General features: G+C 42.4%; 1 protein-coding gene across 2 annotated transcripts in view; it reads right to left on the reverse strand.

Annotated features, from left to right (window-relative positions):
• Positions 1-22,341, reverse strand: part of SH3D21 (SH3 domain containing 21) — an 87,838-nt gene that overhangs the window by 35,236 nt on the left and 30,261 nt on the right. For both annotated transcript variants that reach the window (XM_068269062.1, XM_068269063.1), the window contains 4 exons: positions 17,780-17,870; positions 16,629-16,711; positions 12,699-12,738; positions 1,201-1,322 (listed from right to left, as the gene is read on the reverse strand). In XM_068269062.1, coding sequence (XP_068125163.1) covers positions 1,201-1,322; positions 12,699-12,738; positions 16,629-16,711; positions 17,780-17,870 — 336 coding nt within the window. The remainder of the gene's footprint in view (positions 1-1,200; positions 1,323-12,698; positions 12,739-16,628; positions 16,712-17,779; positions 17,871-22,341) is intronic.

The following is a 22,341-nucleotide window of genomic DNA, read 5'->3' on the forward strand; positions in this document are numbered from 1 at the left end:
GCATAGATCACAAGTAAATAGATACAAGATGACAGAAAAAGACATTGGGGAAAATGCACAGTGTCAGTAAGCCAATGCAGACAACAATCTCTAGCTAGTTAATTCACTTCTTTGTCTAAATCTGGCTTTGACTAAATATGTCATTAAAAAACCCAAAATACTTGGCTACTGCTGACTAATTCAGCACTAGCCCGTAACTCATAGCCCCAGGCCCGGATTTAGATTACTGGAGCCCATAAGCACAGATGTCCTGGCACCCTAGACTTTACCCTCCATGAACCTACAAACCCCCACCGAACTGCACCACAAGTGTGCTGGCTGTCCCAACTGTCCCTTATTCCTTACTTACCTTTCCCATCATAGGTAGCTACATGTGGCTCTTAGCATTAGAGGTACCCTCAGTATTAGGTAGCTAGAGGTACCCTCAGTATTAAGTAGGTAGTGGTGCTCCTGAATGAATGAGACCTCGTCAGAGGATTGCAGAGAGCAGGGTGAGTAACCTCTCATTGACGGTGTGCTTGGAACTCTGCATAGGGAAGGGGGGAGGGAGGCACTTGGGGAGGGGAGTGAGCCGCCTCTCCATCACAAGGCGCCTGTAGGCACATGCCTACAGTGCCTTATGGTAAATCTGGCCTTGCATAGCCCCAACCACAGCTCTTTTCCATAGTAAATGGAGGGTGAGGCCAGAAATGGAACTAGGACAGCAGCACTGCTTCCTTCTCCACTGGTCTTAAACTCCCCTATGTTGACATTAGCTTAAATTTGTGAATACCTTCTGTTTGACTAATTACCCTGTAATGTCAATCTCTCATAATCCCTACCCAATCAGATCTATCCAGATCGATCCAGGCAATGCCTTGCACTGCTGAAAGCCAATCTCGCCTGAAACAGATGTCTGCAAGATAGATATACAGTATGGCTGTAAAATGTGTACCTCTTGTACACGCGAAAGTAGTATTTGCAAATACCTTTGAGAAAGCAAAATTTGACTACTGTATATTAAAATCCTATTTGCATTTTCCTCTCCAGAAAGAAACTTTATTCACACTTCTGGAATAGATTTATGAAGCTCAGATTTTATCATTATATTATTTTATCATTTATCATTATATCATTAATGGACGTGCCCTAACAGTGGCTCTCCCTTGATCTTAAACATGCTAAAACATATTGTGTGGATAACAAATCCTATTATTGTACCTTGCTTATAACTTGTACAACATCGCCTTTCTTCAGTGCAAGTTCATCTGGTGCTGCAGGAACATAGTCAAACATAACACGGGCAAATTCATTACAGGGTGGTGGTGGTGCCGGTGACAGACCTAGGAGCAAAACAAATCACCATAATGAGAAATGATTCATCATTAATAATATTACACTCACACCAATTAAATAGCTAGGTTCGGTTAGACGCTATGCCCTTATTGTGGAAGTGCCAAAAAGTATCAGGTCTAGAGAGAAAGGAGAGTAGACTGCCAAAGTGAATCAATAATTATTTTAGCCTGCCAAACTTCATTCCTAAAGCTCAAGTTTGGCAACTCTAGTTTTCAGAGCTTCTCCTGTTTCACCCTTCCTAATGCTAGGAACTCATACTAGGGCATAGCAATAGCCAAGGCAGGCCTGGCAGCTGCTATGGGGCCCAGGTACCATGAAAGGCTAAGATGTCCAAGGTGCTAGTGCTTATATAATTGTTCTTCATATGAGTGGTGAAGGTCTGGGTCAGGTTGTGTAAAGCAAACACTGCAGGGACTAGGGAAATTAGTAAGCACACATGGATGTACACCCTGTAGAGGGCCATTTTTTCCTTTTCAAAATTTTCCAGAGTTTTCTAATAAATAGCACCTTGAAGGAGGAAATTCAGTTCTGATATTTTACTGTAATTAAAGCCTAACTCTAGGCAGAAATGTTTCCCTAGGTCTGTGTTGGCACATAGTTGCAGAGCGTGTTTTTGTTTGTGTAATGTATATGGTCAGGAGTTCAGGTGCTGGTCACTTCCTACACCACAAACTGTGACTATTATAAGCTGCAATCTTCTCAGAGAGATTCAGTCTGTGCCCGCCCCCTTGCACTGTAAACATCAGGGTGATGCAATCCAGGAAAGAGCACCTGTCCCAGCTACAGGACCTGAAACCAAGTGCCTGTACTAAGCTGCTCGTAATGTTGCGAGTCAAATAAGACTTGATTTTTAGCTGAGAAAGTTTCATTTCAGAATAATAATTGATATCTCAGTGCATGTTTAGATTTGGAGATTATTTGGTTTGGCTTTATGCTTGAAACTAAGAAAAACATGAATGAAAAGTTCCTACTGCTACGTGTTCTATTCTTCATGCAGGAAGTGGTGAAAGATAATGATTCAACCGCTCCCTTGTATAAGTAGTTTTCATAAAATGTAATTCAGTTTTTGTTATCTTTAGTCATACATTAACAGGCAATGATCTTTACAGGCTAGTTAGTGAATGCCTCAGGCATCTACTCAAAAAAGATGTGAGTAAAAATGAGCGCGAAATAGCAGTTGTAGAATATCAGTCATTTTACCAATATATACAGTGTTATTAGGCTGCATGCATAAGATAATAGGATAAGACTTATGTTTGTAAATGTGCATTTTTGAAGGCATTGCAACATATCACAAAAGAGCTGAGTGTGGCAAATGTATCCTTATCTCTAGAAACCTCAGAGACCACTTAGCTACAGGTTTGTTCTTGCTAGCAGCACAAACAGATCTGCCCAGCCTAGTCCCTCCTACAAACCAAGCCTTGTTTGTTCTGTAATGTAATATACAAGAAAAAGCTTGTACGTAATTTATGCCGTTGTCACTGTTGAGGAATTTAAACTAGTAGTTCTGAAAAAGAATGGTCATAAAGTTTAAAGCGGTATTGTCACCATAAAAATCAAATTTCAACAGCAACCGGTCTGAGTGTATTAACCTCTTGACGACCAGCTAACGCCGAATGGCGTAAACTGGTCGTCTGCGGGTTACCATGGAAATGGCCGCTCGATCGAGCGGCCTTTCCATGTCAGTTCACGGAGGGTGTCTCCGTGAACAGCCGGAGAGCCGCCGATCGCGGCTCGCCGGCAAAATGTAAACAGGCGGGGAAGAAATCCCCGCTGTTTACATCATACGGCGCTGCTGCGCAGCAGCGCCGTAAGGCCAATCAGAGGCCGGGTATCGCCGGCATATGATAGGCTGAAGCCTATCCTTCAATGCGCAGGACGGAAATCCGTCCTGCGCAGCTCACAGGGGGAGGGAGAGGGAGGGAGAGGGACGGAGCGCCGAAAATGCTGCGGAGGGGGGCTTTGAAGAGCCCCCCCGCAAAGCGCAGCAAGCCGGCGGCGATCAGACCCCCCCAGCAGGACATACCCCTAGTGGTAAAAAAAGGGGGGTAGTCTGATCGCCAAGGCTCACTCCTGATCGGTGCTGCGGGCTGGAGAGCCCACGTAGCACCGATCAGTGCAGAAAGCCCTGGTCGGCAAGTGGTTAAGTGATAAAGATGCTAATCCTGCATTCAAATCTTGCAAAACTTTTTCTGCTGTTATGGTTTGGAGTTATTACATACTTTAGGAGCACTGGTCCTAGTGCCAAACAGTGCCAAAGAGTTGAATGCTGGGGGTTCTTTTTATCTCCTCTTCCATTAATTTCCCTGTCTAGCTACTTATCAGAAACACCCTCTGATTACTTGAGTTTACAAGCAAGGCTGAGGTGACTCATTGATTGGATGTGTAAATAAAAAAAAAGACAGTGTAGTTGTTAGTATACACCTCAGTGGGAGTGTCTGAAGACTCTGGGAGGAGGGCAGCTAATGAATACACAATGAGCAAGAGAAGGGAGGGGGAAAAACAAGAATCAGGGAGGATATGTCAGCATTAGCTTGGCAAGATGGCCACTGCCTAGAATAGGATTTTTTACTTTTTCATTACGTGGATAGCACAATACATCTGTCATGCAAGTAGAAGTAGTATTTATCTACTTATTTATGTGTTTTTTATTTCTAGGTTAGCATGGGTGTCACTTGTTCTTTAACAAATGATGTGCTAAGTACAGAAAGCCACAGCTGCCAAACATTGAGAAGTCATGCAGTATTAGAGAGAATAAAATGAGATGGTTGGTAATAGCACTCGCTTTATTTAGGGGCTAGTTCATGTGGCCAACTGTGTGGCCTGGTTGGGGATAGGGTACTGTATTGGGTCTTTTTTCATTGGCAGTTTTGGGGTTTGACCCTTCATTGTTTGTCTTTTTAAAGGAGCTCTTCTTTATGTTCTACCTAGTGTCTAATCTTAACTCCGCCCTTTATGAAGGCCCCTTCAGTAAAGCCAAATCTTAAACTACAACTGTAACTAAGGATTGAACTTCATTCCAATCGATACCTGATACCCCTTTTACCATGAGAAACCTTTATCTTTTCTCAAACAGATCATCACCAATATTAGTATGGCTGATATTGTGGTGAAACCCCTCTCACAGTGTGATGCTAGGACCTAGGTCCTGACAGATTCCTGTCTGTAAGCCTTGTTGCATTGTGGGAAATAACAGCTGTTTCCAACTTCCAAGCAACCAGTATCTCCCTTTGTGCATATGTATATCTATGATGTGTTATAGATAATGGCAGTTTGTGCTGTCTGTTTTTTTTTCATGTCTGCCAGTAGTAAAGATGGTGATGTACAGGTTAATTGAGGATCAAACAATATAAACAAATTATATGGCGATTATCAGTCATTTCTTGCGATCTCTTTATTGTTTAACTTCTCACTTTGCAATGTACTGATTTTTTACTTTAACCTCCAAAAATCTCTCTTCCTCCTAAGTGTCTTTGCCCAAACCTCTATATTCACCGTACAATGTACACCAAAGCTGTAAATACTGCATCCTGCTGCTCTGACAGCTTTCCCTGTGATGACCTGTACTTTCCAAACTCCCACTGCTGCCATGACGGTCTATGACAAGATTACTCACATATCTATGATCGGTTAGAGTTATATCAGATCTGGTTAACGATGTGTGCAACACAGGAAGGAAATGAATTGTAGATAGCACAGACAAATTCACATGTGATGTGGAGGTAGCATGTAATAGATAAGTGATTTATATCACACATATTACCTACAGCCATGAGCAATAGTGGAATGTCTGACAGGGAGTATAGAGAGGCACATAGAAGCTGACAAACATGTAGGCTGCAGTACACAGTAGTCTGGTGTACATGTACTATGTGCTGGAAGGGGAAGGACATGTAAATAATAGGTAGTAGGAGTTTTCAGATCTAGAAACAAGGGGGAAGTATTCAAATTCATTACAAGGTTGAAAGTACCTAAGTTATCAAGGGACAATCTAATGTGGACTCACCATATTTATTTATCAAGTACTCTCATCTTTTAAAGCATCAGGGACAGCCATACTTTCCCAAGAAAAAAACACATGTATAAGTAGATAACTACTTGTTCTTCTTACATAACTGATTTATTGTACTGTCCACAGTATTTCAGTGAATTTTATATAGTAAATAAAGAAAAAACTGTCCCTGCCATTTTCCATGTTTATTCCCTCTGACTGAAGCCAATCCTGTCATGTCCTCCCTTTTTGCCTAGAAACAGCACTGTCATATCTAGCTTGCTATGTAAATATATGTGAGCACTACATAGATCGTATTTCAGCAGCCTCTGTGTCACACTGAACTGCCCTCAGCCAATCAGCGAGGAGCAGGAATGTGGGAGAAGAGATAACACGTTTCCCTCTCCTCTGCAATGTATCGAATAGAACCAAGATGTATTACAGCAGAAAAATGTATGATTGTATTGGAATGCTTGCAATGCAGACTGCATGTAGACTGCATAATACACACAGAGAAGTGGGTAAATGGAACTTGATTTTATGGCTGACAGCTTTAATGTATACAGCATGTAAAAAGCCTTGTGGAGTCTTGCTTTATTTATCCTGTTCATGTTTGCAATACAGGTCCTTCTAAAAAAATTAGCATATTGTGATAAAGTTCATTGTTTTCTGTAACGTACTATTAAACATTAGACTTTCATATATTTTAGATTAATTACACACAACTGAAGTAGTTCAAGCCCTTTATTGTTTTAATATTGATGATTTTGGCATACAGCTCATGAAAAGCCAAAATTCCTATCTCAAAAAATTAGAATATTTAATCCGACCAATAAAAGAAAAGTGTTTGTTTTTAAAAGAAAAAAGTCAACCTTCTAATAATTATGTTCAGTTATGCACGCAATACTTGGTTGGGAATCCTTTTGCAGAAATGACTGCTTCAATGCGGCGTGGCATGGAGGCAATCAGCCTGTGGCACTGCTCAGGTGTTATGGTGGCCCAGGATGCTTCGATAGTGGCCTTAAGCTCATCCAGAGTCTCTCAACTTTCTCTTCACAATATCCCACAGATTCTCTATGGGGTTCAGGTCAGGAGAGTTGGCAGGCCAATTGAGCACAGTAATACCATGGTCAGTAAACCATTTACCAGTGGTTTCGGCATTGTGAGCAGGTGCCAGGTCGTGCTGAAAAATGAAATCTTCATCTCCATAAAGCTTCTCAGCAGATGGAAGCATGAAGCGCTCCAAAATCTCCTGATAGCTAGCTGCATTGACCCTGCCCTTGATAAAACACAGTGGACCAACACCAGCAGCTGACATGGCACCCCAGACCATCACTGACTGTGGGTACTTGACACTGGACTTCAGGCATTTTGGCATTTCCCTCTCCCAGTCTTCCTCCAAACTCTGGCACCTTGATTTCCGAATGACATGCAAAAGTTGCTTTCATCCGAAAAAAGTACTTTGGACCACTGAGCAACAGTCCAGTGCTGCTTCTCTGTAGCCCAGGTCAGGCACTTCTGCTGCTGTTTCTGGTTCAAAAGTGGCTTGACCTGGGGAATGCGGTACCTGCTGTAGCCCATTTCCTGCACATGCCTTTACATCGTGGCTCTGGATGTTTCTACTCCAGACTCAGTCCACTGCTTCCGCAGGTCCCCCAAGGTCTGGAATCGGTCCTTCTCCACAATCTTCCTCAGGGTCCGTTCACCTCTTCTCGTTGTGCAGCGTTTTCTGCCACACTTTTTCCTTCCCACAGACTTCCCACTGAGGTGCCTCGATACAGCACTCTGGGAACAGCCTATTCGTTCAGAAATTTCTTTCTGTGTCTTACCCTCTTGCTTGAGGGTGTCAGTGATGGCCTTCTGGACAGCAGTCAGGTCGGCAGTCTTACCCATGATTGCAGTTTTGAGTTATGAACCAGGCTGGGAGTTTTTAAAAGCCTCAGGAATCTTTTGCAGGTGTTTAGAGTAAATTAGTTGATTCAGATGATTAGGTTAATAGCTCGTTTAGAAAACCTTTTCATGATATGCTAATTTTTTGAGATAGGAATTTTTGGTTTTCATGAGCTATATGCCAAAATAATCAATATTAAAACAATAAAAGGCTTGAACTACTTCAGTTGTGTGTAATGAATCTAAGATATATGAAAGTCTAATGTTTATCAGTACATTACAGAAAATAATGAACTTTATCACAATATGCTAATTTTTTTGATAAAGACCTGCAGAAAAACAGCAGATTCTTTGAAGTTCACCACATCTGGTGTGGAATTAATTCCTGGCACAGTGGAAGTTTGAAATTACTTTTCTAGTAAGGCCTGGTTCACAACAGCAGCTAATGCAGACCGTTTATCGTATCAGAAAAGACAGCAGATCAACGAACATCTTGCCAAATGCTATGTCAAGCATAGTATCCGTTCATATATGTCTTTTGTGAATGGATCAGCTGTCTATGTTGCAGTGAGCAGAACGCTCTGTTGTGCAACACATGATAATTCAGCACACCAGGCATGTATAGCTTGTTACATAGGACATGTCCACTGCAACAGACACCATGTTGACTCTGGGAACTGGGGTACATTGCCAGGAACAATGACAATACACTCACTATGACCACGTATGGCACAAATCCATTATAGTGTGGACCTAGTCTTAGTCTCAAATTGAGATGTCTAAAGTGTGTCAAAGCACGTAAAAATAACTGCAAAAATAACTCCAATAGCATAAAGTGTAACTCCAATCACAGGCATGGTAGAGATCTGTATTGCGATAGAGTGGTCATTGTTTTGAAGTATAAAATTACTTTAAGGAATTTCTTTAGGTATCAATACATGACCGAGGAGTGGCAGCTGAGCCATTCAAATGGTTTCTCTTTAACCTCCTTTCCGGTCCAATTCCCGCCTCCAAGGAGGCAGCACAGCACTTTTTTTTTTTTCCAAATCATGTAGCGAGCCCAGGGCTCGCTACATGATAGCCGCTTAGCGACGGCATCCCCCCACCCACTCCGATCGCCTCCGGCGATCAGAGTAAGCAGGAAATCCCGTTCAGAACGGGATTTCCTGCAGGGCTTCCCCGGTCGCCATGGCAACGGGGCAGGATGACGTCACCGACGTCATGGACGTCGGGACATCAGAGGGAATCCCGATCCACCCCTAAGCGCTGCCTGGCACTGAAAAAAAAATTATGCAAATCGGCCCAGCGGGGCCTGGAGAAATCCTCCTGTGCAGGTTACCCCGAGCTGAGCTATGGATAACCGGCAAGGAGGTTAATGTACACGCGCCAATTCAGGATTATACAGAGCAGTTCTAGAAAAAGGTGCAACCTCTAAAGCAAAGTCTGATGATGCAATTTACATAATGGGGGGCTTAAACCTGAAACAAGTAAAAAAAAAGAAAAAGAAAAGAAATAAGTTGCATACATACCGAGGGGCTTCGTCCAGCCCCCTTCAGGCTGCTTGGTCCCTCTCCATCCTCCTCCGGCTTCTGGATTCTCCACAATTCAGTCCAGTAATCCGGACCTGCAACAGCGCAAACTGACAGGATTACCAGACTGAATTGCGGTGGATCCAGGAAGCGGAGGAGGACGGCGAGAGACCAAGCAGTCTGAAGGGCCGTAGAAAGCCCCAGGTATATACGGTATCATTTTTTAATTCTGCCTGTCTCAGATATACTTTAGTGCTAGAGTAGATTCCAAAATTATCACATTGTATAGAGACCATGGCTTTAAATCAAGAAATGAAAGATAGAAGAGGCTAATACAATTTTGTGAAGGTGATGACTGGGTAATTGCACATATTATGATTGAGCCTCCTCCCAGAACATTATACACATGAAAGAGCCCACAGGGAATCCACAGAAACCAAACTGATTATACTATAATGAACAACACATTTATCAACTCAGCTATACAGGCTTACACTAATCCTTTCTTAACCCTCTTGATGGCCAAAATTTAGATTAACCCTCAGACTGACAGCTATTTTTTTTTTTTTTATAAAAAACTACATGCCAGTGCCAGCTACGTTTGTATAGTGTTTATTATATGTCTTGCCCAAATCTCCATGTACCAAAGTCCTAACTATAACTAGTCAGTAGAATTGTTATTGGGGTGCAAATACAATTAAGATGATTGAGAATTATCCTAATTATTATGATAGAATATTATACTAATTGTTATGAAAATCTATTGTAAAATGGACTAATCAAATCTTGCAGTAAAAGCATTTCACTGGTCCATATTCAAGCTGCATACAGTGTATTTGAAGCAACTTTTGCATATTTCTGCATCAACTTAGAATTATTTGCATATTTCAAGTAAAGTAGAAAGTTGGCACTGAGTCAAAACTTTGTACTAAATGCCTTTTAGATGTCTGTGGCAAAGGAATCTGAGAACACAAAACAGCCTATAAACATCCACTGCAGGCAGAAGTAGTTTTGTATTTAAAAGCTTTTCGGCTACGTTTCCGATGCCAGCACAGCTGTCCAGTGTCTCGCAGCCGAATCCCTCTAGCCGCATGATGCACAGCTATGGGATTGGATGGGTGATGTGAGAATATGCTGTAGGCCGTCAGATTTTTCCCCACCCATGAATTCGGATGCTTCCTATTGACTTCAATAGGCTGCCAAATGCCATCCGAATTTGTGGGCGGGGAATCGGCCCATATTCGCAGCAGTGGAAACCTAGCTTCAGACTTCTATGATGTATGGATGAAAAAGGCACAGAACATCTATAGATGTCGGCGGCAGTCTAACTCATACACTGGGTCGAATTCCCGCCGATACACAGCAGATTCGATCACTGTTATTGAATCTGCTGTGAAATTGTTAGCGCAAACGCTGACCAATTGCCAACCGACATCGGTCGATTCAGTCGATCAGTCTCGACAGAAATATTTGCTCGATCGTTGGCGGGTCGAGTGTGCGTCACTAGCGGCATGCGTTTTGGCAACGACCAACGCAGCAAAGCGGCAGCAATAACATCACCTGTCCGGCCGGCACGAGTCCGCGGGGGGCCATGCTGTCTCACTTTCTTCTCAGTCTCCTCTTCACTTCCTGTCGCGTCCTGTAATTAGCCAAAGTTAAAAGAGTAGAGCGCCCTCTACAGTATGAACTTCCGCTAGTCACAGAATGCTACAGGAAGGGAAGAGGGGAAGAAGTGAGGACAGCACAGATCCTGTGGACTCGCGCCGGCCAGACAGGTGATGTTATTGCTGCTAGCCGATGGAGCCCGAATGAGGGGAGGCCAGGGGACGGCGAGGCAAGTGGCAGCTCCACAGGTTTTGAATCGATTTCATGCTGAAATGGATTCAAACCTGTGTGCAGTGTATGGGCAAAATTAGATCCCTTTTTGATCAGTTTAGATCAGAGAGAGATCTATCTCTTGGTCGATCTGGTGGCCATTTGTAAAGGTGCGTACACACGTCTGATTTTTCCAAACGACTGGTCGTTTAGACCGGTTGTTTGGACGTCAAATCGGGCATGTGTGCAAATGGTCGTTCAGCTGATAATGCTGGTTTTGACGGATCCGCTTGGCGGATCAGTCAAATCCAGTCTTATCAGCGGAACAATCGTTTGTACACACGCTCGATTTGACAACCAAACGACCGATCGCTCAGACATCCAAACAACCGGTCGTTTGAAAAAATCAAACGTGTGTATGTACCTTTAGTGTATGGCTACCTTTAGGGTTTAAGCTAAACAAATACATTATCAGAGAAGATTCAGGAGTGAGAGATAAGTTTACAGATGAGATCAGAAACCATGCGCACCACACCACCGCCAAATGTAACATTTTTGCATCGTGCATTGACTTCAATGCATTCCGCGGAGGGTGGAGATTTCTGCCCCCTCTTGTAGAGTCTCTATACCCATGTCATGGGATCAGGATAGTTTTGTTCAGGCATTGGTGCCCCATGCTCAGCTCAGTAGAAGCATGTATGAGGTAAAAAAGGATGTGTGTGTGTTTGTGTTTGGCTGTTATCTGAGTTTAAATAAAATATTACCACCTCCCCTCCCTTGGGACGATTAACTACATCCCTGCAAAATCCCTCAACACTGATATAGCTACTTCGTCCCTTGCCACCGTGAACTCCTGCTCATTCCCACGCTCATTCTCACCACCAATAATTAGGTGGGAGATCAATGAATGGGAACACAGTTGCTATCCATTGATCTATGTCCCCGTATAAATGACCGCCGCCATCTATGAGATGGCGTCGTCATTCACAAGAACCAATACATAGTAATACTAAACACGGGAAAGTTATGTGCAATGACATCTTGTGGCCAAATAGTAAAATTGCATCTCCAAACATTTTTTTTTCATTTAAAATTACCCCTTACCTCCCACACTCCCCAATAGTTACCCCCCAAAAATGATTGTAAAAAAAAATAAAATATACAATTTTAAAAAACACAAATAGTTATCTTAGGGACTGAACTTTTTTTGTACTACATATGTCAAGAGGGTATATTACTGTTACTTTTTAAATTATGGGCTTGTAATTAGTGATGGATGCAAAACTGAAAAAATGCACCTTTATTTCCAAATAAAATATTGGCGCCATACATTGTACTAGGGAAAAATGTAAAACGGTGCAGAACTGGGACAAATGAAATGTGTGGGTTCTAATTATGGTAGCATGTATTATTTTAAAGCTATAATGGCCGAAAACTGAGAAATAATGAATTTTTCCATTTTTTCTTATTATTCCCATTAAAACTCATTTAGAATAAAATAATTCTTAACAAAAAGTACCACCTAAAGAAAGCCTAATTGGTGGCAAAAAACAACAATTATAGATCATTTCAGTGTTACAAATACTGATAATGTTATTGGCAGATGAATGGACGCAACATTGAAAGGTGAAAATTGCTCTGGTTTTTAAGGGGAAAAACCCTTGGAGGTGAAGTGGTTAGAAATAATAGAAAAGGAAAAGCACAAATCGTGCAGAGGTGGGCAATATGGATTATCACCTGGGTAAAGCAAGTAATAAGTGTAACAGTCATCTTCCCGCATTGGTGCAGTTAGACTACTCCCCACATCTCAAATCACTAATTAAATCAGGCAAAAAAAATTGCTTAGATTGCAAGACGTTAAAACAGGCTCTTTCTTGCATGGCCAGCAGGACTGATATCCTCCCAACAATGTTTTAATCATGTGAATTTGCACAAGTTCCACAATCGACAGCCCTTAATGCTGTAAAATGTTGTAATTGAATCCGACCCAAAGTGAGAAAAAAAAGAAAGAAGCCTTGAACATGTGGATGATATGAAGAATGTTGAAAATTCAGTAGGCAGCTGGAAAATGTAATGATGTTGTATAATCACCTAGACAGATATGGTTATATAAAATTCCATGTAGAATTATGCCTTACCTTTTTCATTATTTACTTCAGTTTTATGTTCACCTTTGGCCTGTAATGAAATAAGCAGCATATGCCCAAGTTAGGCACCCTGTATAACTGAGCCATAAATGCATTGTTACCGTATGCATTTTCAATGTTAACTTTTTGCATACATGCACTGTAAGAATATTTTTTAACCAATCCAACTCAAAAGTATCTATCAGCCAACATTAAAGCGATACATCAGTTGGTAATTTCATCTCTAGGAATAAACAGGTTGGCTCTCAACTAACCACTCCTGAATAAATCCTGGTATACATATCCAATTTTGATTGACCAATCACTGGCCAATTTTACCACTACAATGTAGTATGAGGACCAACAGATTTAGAATACTATGAACAGATTGTGCAGGTAAGCTCTCACACTACAAGGACGTGGTAAAATTGGCCAATCAAATTCAACAAAGCAGGTTATAAAACTAGTTCTAATTGCTAATCTTCCTGCAAAAGATAAACAGCATTGACACCTTCTAACCTCTAATAACACTATTCCACACGGGGCATACACACGTTCAATTTTAATTGGCCAATGACTGGCCAGTTTTACCACCTCCATGTAGTACGAGGGCTTACCTGCACAAACTGTTCATAGTATTCAAAATCTGTTGGCCCTCACACTACATGGAGTTGGTAAGATTGGGCAATCAATTGTCACTCAAAGTTGGATATGTGTACACACCCTAACTATTTTATTAATATTGTTATTAACTGTCACTTATGAAATACTAGCATGCAATGCTGTACAATAAATAGTGGGTGCACATGAAAAACCGGCAAAAACTATCAAGGGAGATGACCCTGCACAGCAGTAATAAACGTTTATGTTGAAATAAACTAACACTAATGGGCTGTGTTCAGACTGTGGCCATTTATCCAATTAACTTTTCCCCGGAGTTCTCTCCCAGGAGACAATTTTAATGTCCAATATAAAAAAGAACTTTCAGCACTTAGCAAATGAAAAGGTACTAAAAGTAGGTAAAAAAAAATCATATGAGACTTATTTTCAGTAATTATTTGCTTGGTGGGAGCTTTAATGGAGTACTGTAGGGGGGGAAAAGAGTTGAACTTACCTGGGGCTTCTAACGATCCCCCGCAGACGTCCTGTGCCCGCATAGCCACTCACTGATGCTCCAGTTCACTTCTGTAATTTGCGACTTTAAAGTTGCAAAACCACTGTGCCTGCACGGCTGTGTCCTCGCTCCCACTGATATCACTGGCAGCGTACTGCGCAGACACATTACATTTTATATTACTGATATTACAGTTTAACAGGGCATTGACCAGGAAGCTGTTAGGGGGTAATGGCCATTTTTAAAATGGAGGACAGAGAAATCCATTGATCACAGTAAACAAATGGGATGCAGGAGAGGAGAAAGAGATTGAGGAGTCGACTACACAGGAGGTAAGTATGACCTGTGTATAGTTATTTTGACTTTTTATTTTCAGTTCAGGTTTTCTTTAACTTGCACATTCCTGGATAATGTGGGCACATTCCATAGTCTTTTACTAAGCTTTGCAATAATGTGATATAACTCACACAGTGTCCATTGCAGTACACTCGCACACAATTTGCAAGGTGCACAGTGTGAACCCAGCCCAACTAATCTGTAAACTGAGGTATCCCTAACGTTAAGGGTAAACACACACTAACCTGCCAACCTTATCAGACTTAAAGTAGAACGCCAGTGCAAATAATGTAATAAAAAAGTGCTTCATTTTTACAATAATTATGTATAAATGATTTAGTCCCTGTTTGCCCATTGTAAAATCGTTTAAATCCCTGATTTACATTCTGACATTTATTGCATGGTGACATTTTTACTGTTGGCAGGTGATGTAGCTGCTGCATGCTTTTTTGGCAGTTGGAAACAGCTGTAAACAGCTATTTCCCACAATGCAGCAGGGTTCACAGACAGGAAACTGCCAGGAGTACCACAGTCATCAGAGTTTCTTGTGGGAGGGGTTTCACCACAATATCAGTCATACAGCGCCCCCTGATGGTCTGTTTGTGAAAAGGAATAGATTTCTCATGTAAAAGGGGGTATCAGCTACTGATTGGGATAAAGTTTAATTCTTGGTCGGAGTTTCTCTTTAAGTTGGCCACACAACGTACAATAAAATCATCGGATTCTATAGCAAATTGATAAAAATGATTGGTTGTACAGAAAAATATAAAGCTTTTTTTTATTAATCATTTGAGACAGCTGATTGGATATCCTGTATTGGTGGACTTTTCTGATCTATTATTATGAAAATTGAGTGGTGTCAATTTCTTCATGCATAAACCCAAGCAATTTTTTTCATAATAGGGGGGAAATTAAACACGTGTGTGTGTGTGTGGTACATTGATCAGATTTTTCAAATGTTACAATAAATCAGAAAAAATGATTGTAAATCTGTAATTCTTGAACTGATTGTAATTCTTAAATTGAAAAGAAATGTAAAAATTGTATGGTGTGTGGCAACCTTAATACTGATGGTGCAAAAATCAATCACTCAAGTAACTCTGGCCATGAAGTTTTAATTAGTCCAGCTCCTACATTTTATATAAACCAGGCTTGTTAAAATGAGAAAAGAGTTTGTAAAAAAAAAAGAGTGATGCGTCCTCATTCTGAATATGCAAAGTGAGATCACACTTTGTAAATGAAGATGTGTACCAGTTATAATGAATGTCACCATTAGCATTGCTTTTTATGGAATATTTACAAACCATAACTCAACACCCAGGGGTGGAAAGAAATAAAACCTAGCAACCTAAGCAGCTGCCAATCAATTAGCCAGCAGTCTGATCATTAATTAGCAGCTAGAGACATTGGCCTCAATTCACTAAGCTTAACTCCTATCTTTAATAACTCTTCTGAGCTGTTTTACAGTTATTACCATGGTGATATAATTGTAATAACTGTAAAACAGCTCAGAAGAGTTATTAAAGACAGGAGTAAGGCCCCGTTCACACTTGCATTTTGACAAGTAAACGGACCGGATCCTGATCGGATCAGGACCTGATCCTGATCAGAACCGTACGGTTCCGATCCGGATCCGGTCAGTTTGTATCAGGCATGCATCAGGCTGCCATCCGGATCCGTGGGCAAAAAATAGTGAAATTCAAATAAAAAAATGTTGGGGTCAGCAGAAGGTGCACAAGGTGCACCTGTAGAATCAGGTTCCTCCGCTGTAGGCCTCACCTCCACCTCCGACATTCTGCCAAACAGCTCCAGCACGACTGTCACTGCTGCTCCACTCCAGACATGCTTGGCCCATGTGTCCCCATCCGAAATGGCCGCTTGGATACGCATAGGAAGTGGGGTAGAACGTCAGGTTTTTGTAGGCAGTGTGTTCTGTGCTTTCCGTTCCCCATTGGTTTCTGTGTTCCGGATGGTGCTGTCAGGCTCAGGTCCGGCTCCGGTCCGGGTGCGTGGGCCGGAGATCCGGACCCAAAAAATAGCGCATGTTGGAAAAGTGTCCGGAGTCCGGATCCGGTCCGGCTCCGTACTGTACGGAATGGACACGTGTGAACGTCCGCATAGACTTTGCATTGCTATGCGGAACGTACGTTCCGTTTGTACAGTATACGGTCCGGATCAGATCAGGAAAATCCGGACAGGGAACGCTAATGTGAACCGGGCCTTAAGCTTAGTGAATTGAGGCCAATGACTGATATTATTTTCTCTTAGGTCAATGAATTTGTATGATATTGTATTTTTTACATTTTTTTTGTGCTCATCACTTGTGATCATTATTTGTTCTTTTTGTTTCATAATATGCAGTGAGTATTTACTCATTTCACCCAAAGGTGAGGTGAGGTCAGTACAACATTCTACCTAGCAGAAGAATATCTGGTCTGATTGTAAGATAATGTCCCTTCTATTTAGTTCTTGATACATTTCAGCTGTCTTACCGTCTCTTCTTCTTTAGGCGTAAAAGATATCTCCATCATCTTTGGTCTTTGTTTATTGTTTTTCTTAAAATTTGCAATCTTATCTGCACAGATAAAGAACGTGCAAAATGTTATGTTTATGTGATGAAGCTATGTCTATTAAATACAGTGTGGTCCATTTGACTATCGCAACAAACCTCTACAGTGTTACTGAAAATAACGTGGAGAGCTGTCAACAAACAAGTTAATAAAAATATGTTATACATGTGTTGTGTTAGGCCCTGACACACGGGAGAGAATTTTGTGGGTTGTTTTCTTTTCTTAAAAAACCGCTTCCATAGACTTACATTAGAATCACTGCAAAATAGCAAAGATCGCGATTTTTGAAAAATGTTGCCGCAATTTTAATGTAAGTCAATGGAAGTGTTTTTTGAAAAACAAAAATGACCCACAAAACGCTCTCTGGTGTGTCAGGGCCCTAACAGTCTTTGTTTTCAGTTTTTACCCATTATTACAAAAAAAAATTCACCTGTAAAAACAGTTCCATTTTTTACTGATGGATAGATTTCAATAGATTCCATGCTGAAATCTATTGAAAATCTGTGTACAGGGTGTGGAAGAATTCAACTGCTGTTTTTGCACTTTAATGCAGCGTAGCCGAGGAGATGTGGAGCGAAGCGTGCACTGTGTGTGAATCTAGGACACTAGTAAAAGAAAAAAAAAACTAAACTTCCATGGCAAACAGACTGCTGCATATAATGCAGTCACAAGTTCTTTCAGTTAACCTCTTACACTCTGGAATGCTGAATACACACGTTGCGATTTCCCGCGCGATTCGCGGGATTGATTTGATCGATGCGATTATTTCCAACATGTTGGAACGTGTTTTGATGGATACAGCCGTCGATTTTGCATACTTAATATGCAAAATCGACGGCTGTATCCATCGAAACACGATCGAACATGTTGGAAATAATCAAATCGATCGAATCGATCCCGGGAATCGCGCGTGAAATCGCAACGTGTGTATTCAGCAGAATAGTCATGATCCTCAGTGCTCAAATGCAACTTGGAGAAGATGAGTTCCAATGTGATAAAAGAGAAAAAAAATCCAAAAATGACATATCGATGAAACAAGAAAAATGTCAGTGTCATTTGATAATAATGTTTACCTGGGGGAGGCTCAGCCACTTCTTGCACAAAGTTTGAAGGAAATGCTCCAACTAGATCTCCCTTTTTGCCCAACCACCACCCATCTTCAATCTGTATAGTGTAAAAAACATTGCATTAACCATGTGGTGAAATATTTTAAATACATAATAGTGACAGTTTTTGTTTGAGGAATTCAGAAAACAAATTATTTTACTTTTACTATCTTAGATTGTAAGCTCATGGGGCAGGGCTCCCTCTCACCACCTACACTTGTTCCTTCTTATTATAGAATCATTTGTCACATTTATGATGGGCCAGTAGTTCTATGTATGATACAAAGTGAAGACAATACTTATAATTACGGTAAGTACTTTATATTGCCAATATATACATTAATATCCCCCGGGGCCAGTTCACTCGAGTACAACATTATGGGCCTGTTAGCACAGCCTATTTGCTTCAGTAATACTCTTCACACCTAAGTGTGACCACATATAGAAAATACAGTGTATCCACGTATATCCAGACTGGTGGCCTCATTCACATGTAATCATGTGGCACCCGCCCTTGTTCCACTGTAGACACTAGCAGTGCCCACCATGTTATAAGTGAACAGGCCTTAGCATGCCACTCTGGACAAGTATCTAAAATATAACTGGAGGAATATAAGTACATTCTCATCTCCTCAGGAAGGCTCCTTCTTGGCCTTGGTAATATTATTCTCAACTCTTCAAGCATGTTTTCATCTGCTGCACTAACTTTAGTGAAGATCCCTTAGCACCCGTAGAGGGAAAATTCCTGTCGGCAGATGGCGCTGGGGAGTGCAGAGGAACCAATCCTCTGTACCTCCACAAATGCCAGACAGGAATTGTACGAAGCGCAGAACGCAATCGCAAGAGAGGTGATTGCGAATGAGACGAGCAAAGGGACAGGTTGTATGTGTGTGCGCCAACCTAGTCGCCACCCCGCGACAATGCACACACAACAGCAGATATGAAACAGGAACGCGATCGCGAGAGGTGCGATCGCCAGACGTGACACAAGGCAGATCAGAACAGAATACGAGGTTAGCAAAGGCACAGCAAATAATACAATGGGGAGATACGGAAAATAACAAACGCTAGCTAACCACGGACACCGCACTCATTCGCAACAGTGCACGCAGTTATGCGCGGTCTCCACGTGATAAGCACAATAGAGACAAGCACGCCTAACTAACCATTGACAGACAAACATGAAACAGAGGACGTGAGCGCTTGCTCAACGGTTACCTCACCGAGCCTCCAGCAAGCACTCGTAGCAGACAAGACAGACACAAGAAAACAGGAACAGGCGGGAGATAGGATCCACAGCACTAGCGAAAGTGACTAGCGCGATCCAGGTACAGAGTAGCAGAACAGAAGGATCCACAGCACCAGCGGAAAGTGGCCAGCGCGATCCCGGTAGACAGAACAGAAGGATCCACAGCGCTAGCAAAAAGTGGCTAGCGCGATCCAAGGAGACAGAACAGAAGGATCCACAGCGCTAGCGAAAAGTGGCTAGCGCGATCCAATGTGACAGAACAGAAGGATCCACAGCGCTAGCGAAAAGTGGCTAGCGCGATCCAATGAGACAGATCAGAAGAGATAGCTGGTAGCAACCGCTGCACCAGCTATACTCCAAGAACAGAGATCAGAACCATTTCCTGTCGACCACCGTTGGGACAGGACAATGGCAACAGAACAAACAAACAGATAAGCAATCCTAACTGCACTAAGGAAACCTGCCTAGTGCAGTTTTCCAGGAATTACTCTAAGCTGATCTTCAAACAGAGAGCATGGCTGACACTCTCCAGAGTGTTTCACAGGAAGGAATCCATATGAACAGCCAAGCATTGTGGGACACACATAGTACTTATAGTACACACCTCCACCAATGAATGTGGCCAGGCAATTTGCATGACAACGTATGCAAATTCCTCAGCAAGCACAAGCTGCAAAACTGACAGAAGCTCTTCTTTCCAGAGTCCTGCAGCATGCAAACCTACGCAATGGTCAAAAAGCTGCCTGCCTGCACAGGCAGCTGAGCAAATCATCACAGTACCCCCCCCCCCCCTCCAGGGTCGACTTCCAGACGACCCTCAAAAGTGCTATTAGCAACAGACTCAAACTGAAGACTCATGAAGGTCGGGACAGCCCGACACGGTCCAATTCCAGAGCCAGTCCACCTGAAACCGACCTCATCGGAAACAGAAGCCACCGAAACATGCCCATCAGCACTACACGTCTCAGCGTAACACCCATCAGGACTGTGGATACCAGAGAAGAAGCCACCGAAACCCTCCAGACAATACCCACCACCTTCCAAGGAGCGTCCGAAAATACCAAATCTGCTACAAAACTTGTTCGAAGTGTCCCTTACAACACAAAAGCCACCGTTGATCTTATCCAGGGTACCAAGCAAAATTTCTCCCGGAATCTCCCAGAACCTTTTGAAGCTCCACAGAGATCCCAAGAGGGCAGAACAATCACCAGGCTCACATGGAGAACTATCAAGAACCCCTATGGAACCAATGACAATTCCAGACTCAGAATTACGAGGACACCCATCAAGATCAAGACTTTCAGGGACCACTTCTGGGCATGCAAGCAGGCAGGCTAAATCAGAACATGTCTCCACCGAGGAAGCATCTGAGTATACTGGTAACCGAGGCACACTTGGGCTTTCTGGGTCACAGAGCACATTGAGGTACACCAGCACAGGAGAAACCTCAGGACATGTTGGGGAACTGCCAACCTCAGAGTCCGACATGAGGAAACCAAAACCAGGACCGGGCAGAGAATCATCACGAGCAATTGTCTCAAGCACTGGACTTTCAAAAGAAGACTCGGATTCAAATTCGGAAATTTCTGTGACTGCAATATCATCATTGACTACACATGACTGAAGCTCCACCAGAGCTGAAAAGGTAGCCAGCAAGGCAGCAATGCCTACGGAAGAGGGCAACACCTCAGAAGGACTTGGGGGGCAGGAGACATCTCCTACAAGTTATGCACCCTTTGGGAGGAACTCGGAGACCTCCAGAACATCATTTTTAAAGTTTTCTAAGAAGGATTCTGTACTATCCATGTTACAGGGCAAAACTGGAACTTTATTTTGTGAACAGGGCAGATGTCCCAGGGAAGGTTCCACCACAAACTGAGACTGGATCTCATCATCATGAGGGGAATGTACAGGTATATTTATTGGAACACACACTGACTCCCTAACTTCAATCTCACTGCACCCAGAATTCTGCGTAGCAGTCAAACTAGCTTGCAACTCCAAAACTGCAGAAAAACAGGTAAAAATAGCAGCAATACCTAGACGAGCCTCTAGGGGCAGGGCAGGAGATATTGTACAAGACAATATTGACTCATCCAGAGTACAGGGTGGAGAGTCAGAACTTCCCTCAGAGCAAGAAAGGGGCTCACAAACGTCAGTGTGAAAGGAAAACATGTTTTTATTCATGGTACAGGGCAGGTTCAGAGAAAGCATCTCTGAATAAGGCAAAGAGGGTTCAGCATCAGATTCGCAAAACCGAAGCGCTGTCTCACTCTTAGATTCGGCTAACAATGTCGAATTCCGAGGAATCAGAATGCAAAACCTGCGAATCAAAATTCACTTTAGGTTGTGAAACTGACGCTTCTATAGCGCAAACCTTCGCGATCTGCAGAGCAGACTGCAAGGCATCTAGGACCGAAACGCTGGAGCAACTGTCCCCAGGCAACGGGCCCTTACAGGTGTGAACAGGGTGAGACAGAGACTCATTTGCAGAAGAAATAGTGACGTCAACAGGATAAACTTTATTAGGCATATTAATTTTACTTTTGACGCTGCATAGTCGAGAACTTTTCCCCATAGCAGGGTCACAGACGGAAGATCTCAAAGATCTGTTACTAAATGACAAAGGATCCCACACATCCTTGAGGAAACCGGCAGACTCATGCCGATCACAATCTGCAGGAACATCCGAGAAACAGGCATCAGATCGCACAGATTCAAACTGCACACTGTCAGGAGAGAATCCTTCAGGATTCGCACAGGAATCAACCACAGCGGCACACTCATTCATTTCAGATTGCACAAAGTAAAGTCTCTCATGCTTTACCCCAGAAAGGCAGGAACAATCATCCGACAACGATGTCTCTTTATTGGAATCAATTGGTTGGTGTGTGTGCAACTCATCCAAAATTGTTTGCCATACATAGATCACCAGATCCACATCATCCTTGTCACATTCATCGGAATCAGTCAGAAGGTACATTGAATCGAGACAAGCATTCAAGACATTTTTGCTTTTTGCGATGTAAAAATCGCAAAAGGCTTTCCAATCAAAATCGAATTCTTCCAGCAAGGCCCCAATATCCCAGGAAGCAAATGGGGGTTCAAACAGGCCAGTATCCAAATAATCTCCATAGGGGTGGAGTTCAGGAACAAGAACAGATTTTTTAACTGCTTTAATATAGTGTGCGATCCTACCTATAGCAGGATCCACATGAGCTTTGGATTGGGGCAAAAAAGCCGGAGACGGAACAACATCATTACAAACATCAATAGGGAG

Source organism: Hyperolius riggenbachi, chromosome 2 (assembly GCF_040937935.1).
Source record: "Hyperolius riggenbachi isolate aHypRig1 chromosome 2, aHypRig1.pri, whole genome shotgun sequence".
Taxonomy (NCBI): domain Eukaryota; kingdom Metazoa; phylum Chordata; class Amphibia; order Anura; family Hyperoliidae; genus Hyperolius; species Hyperolius riggenbachi.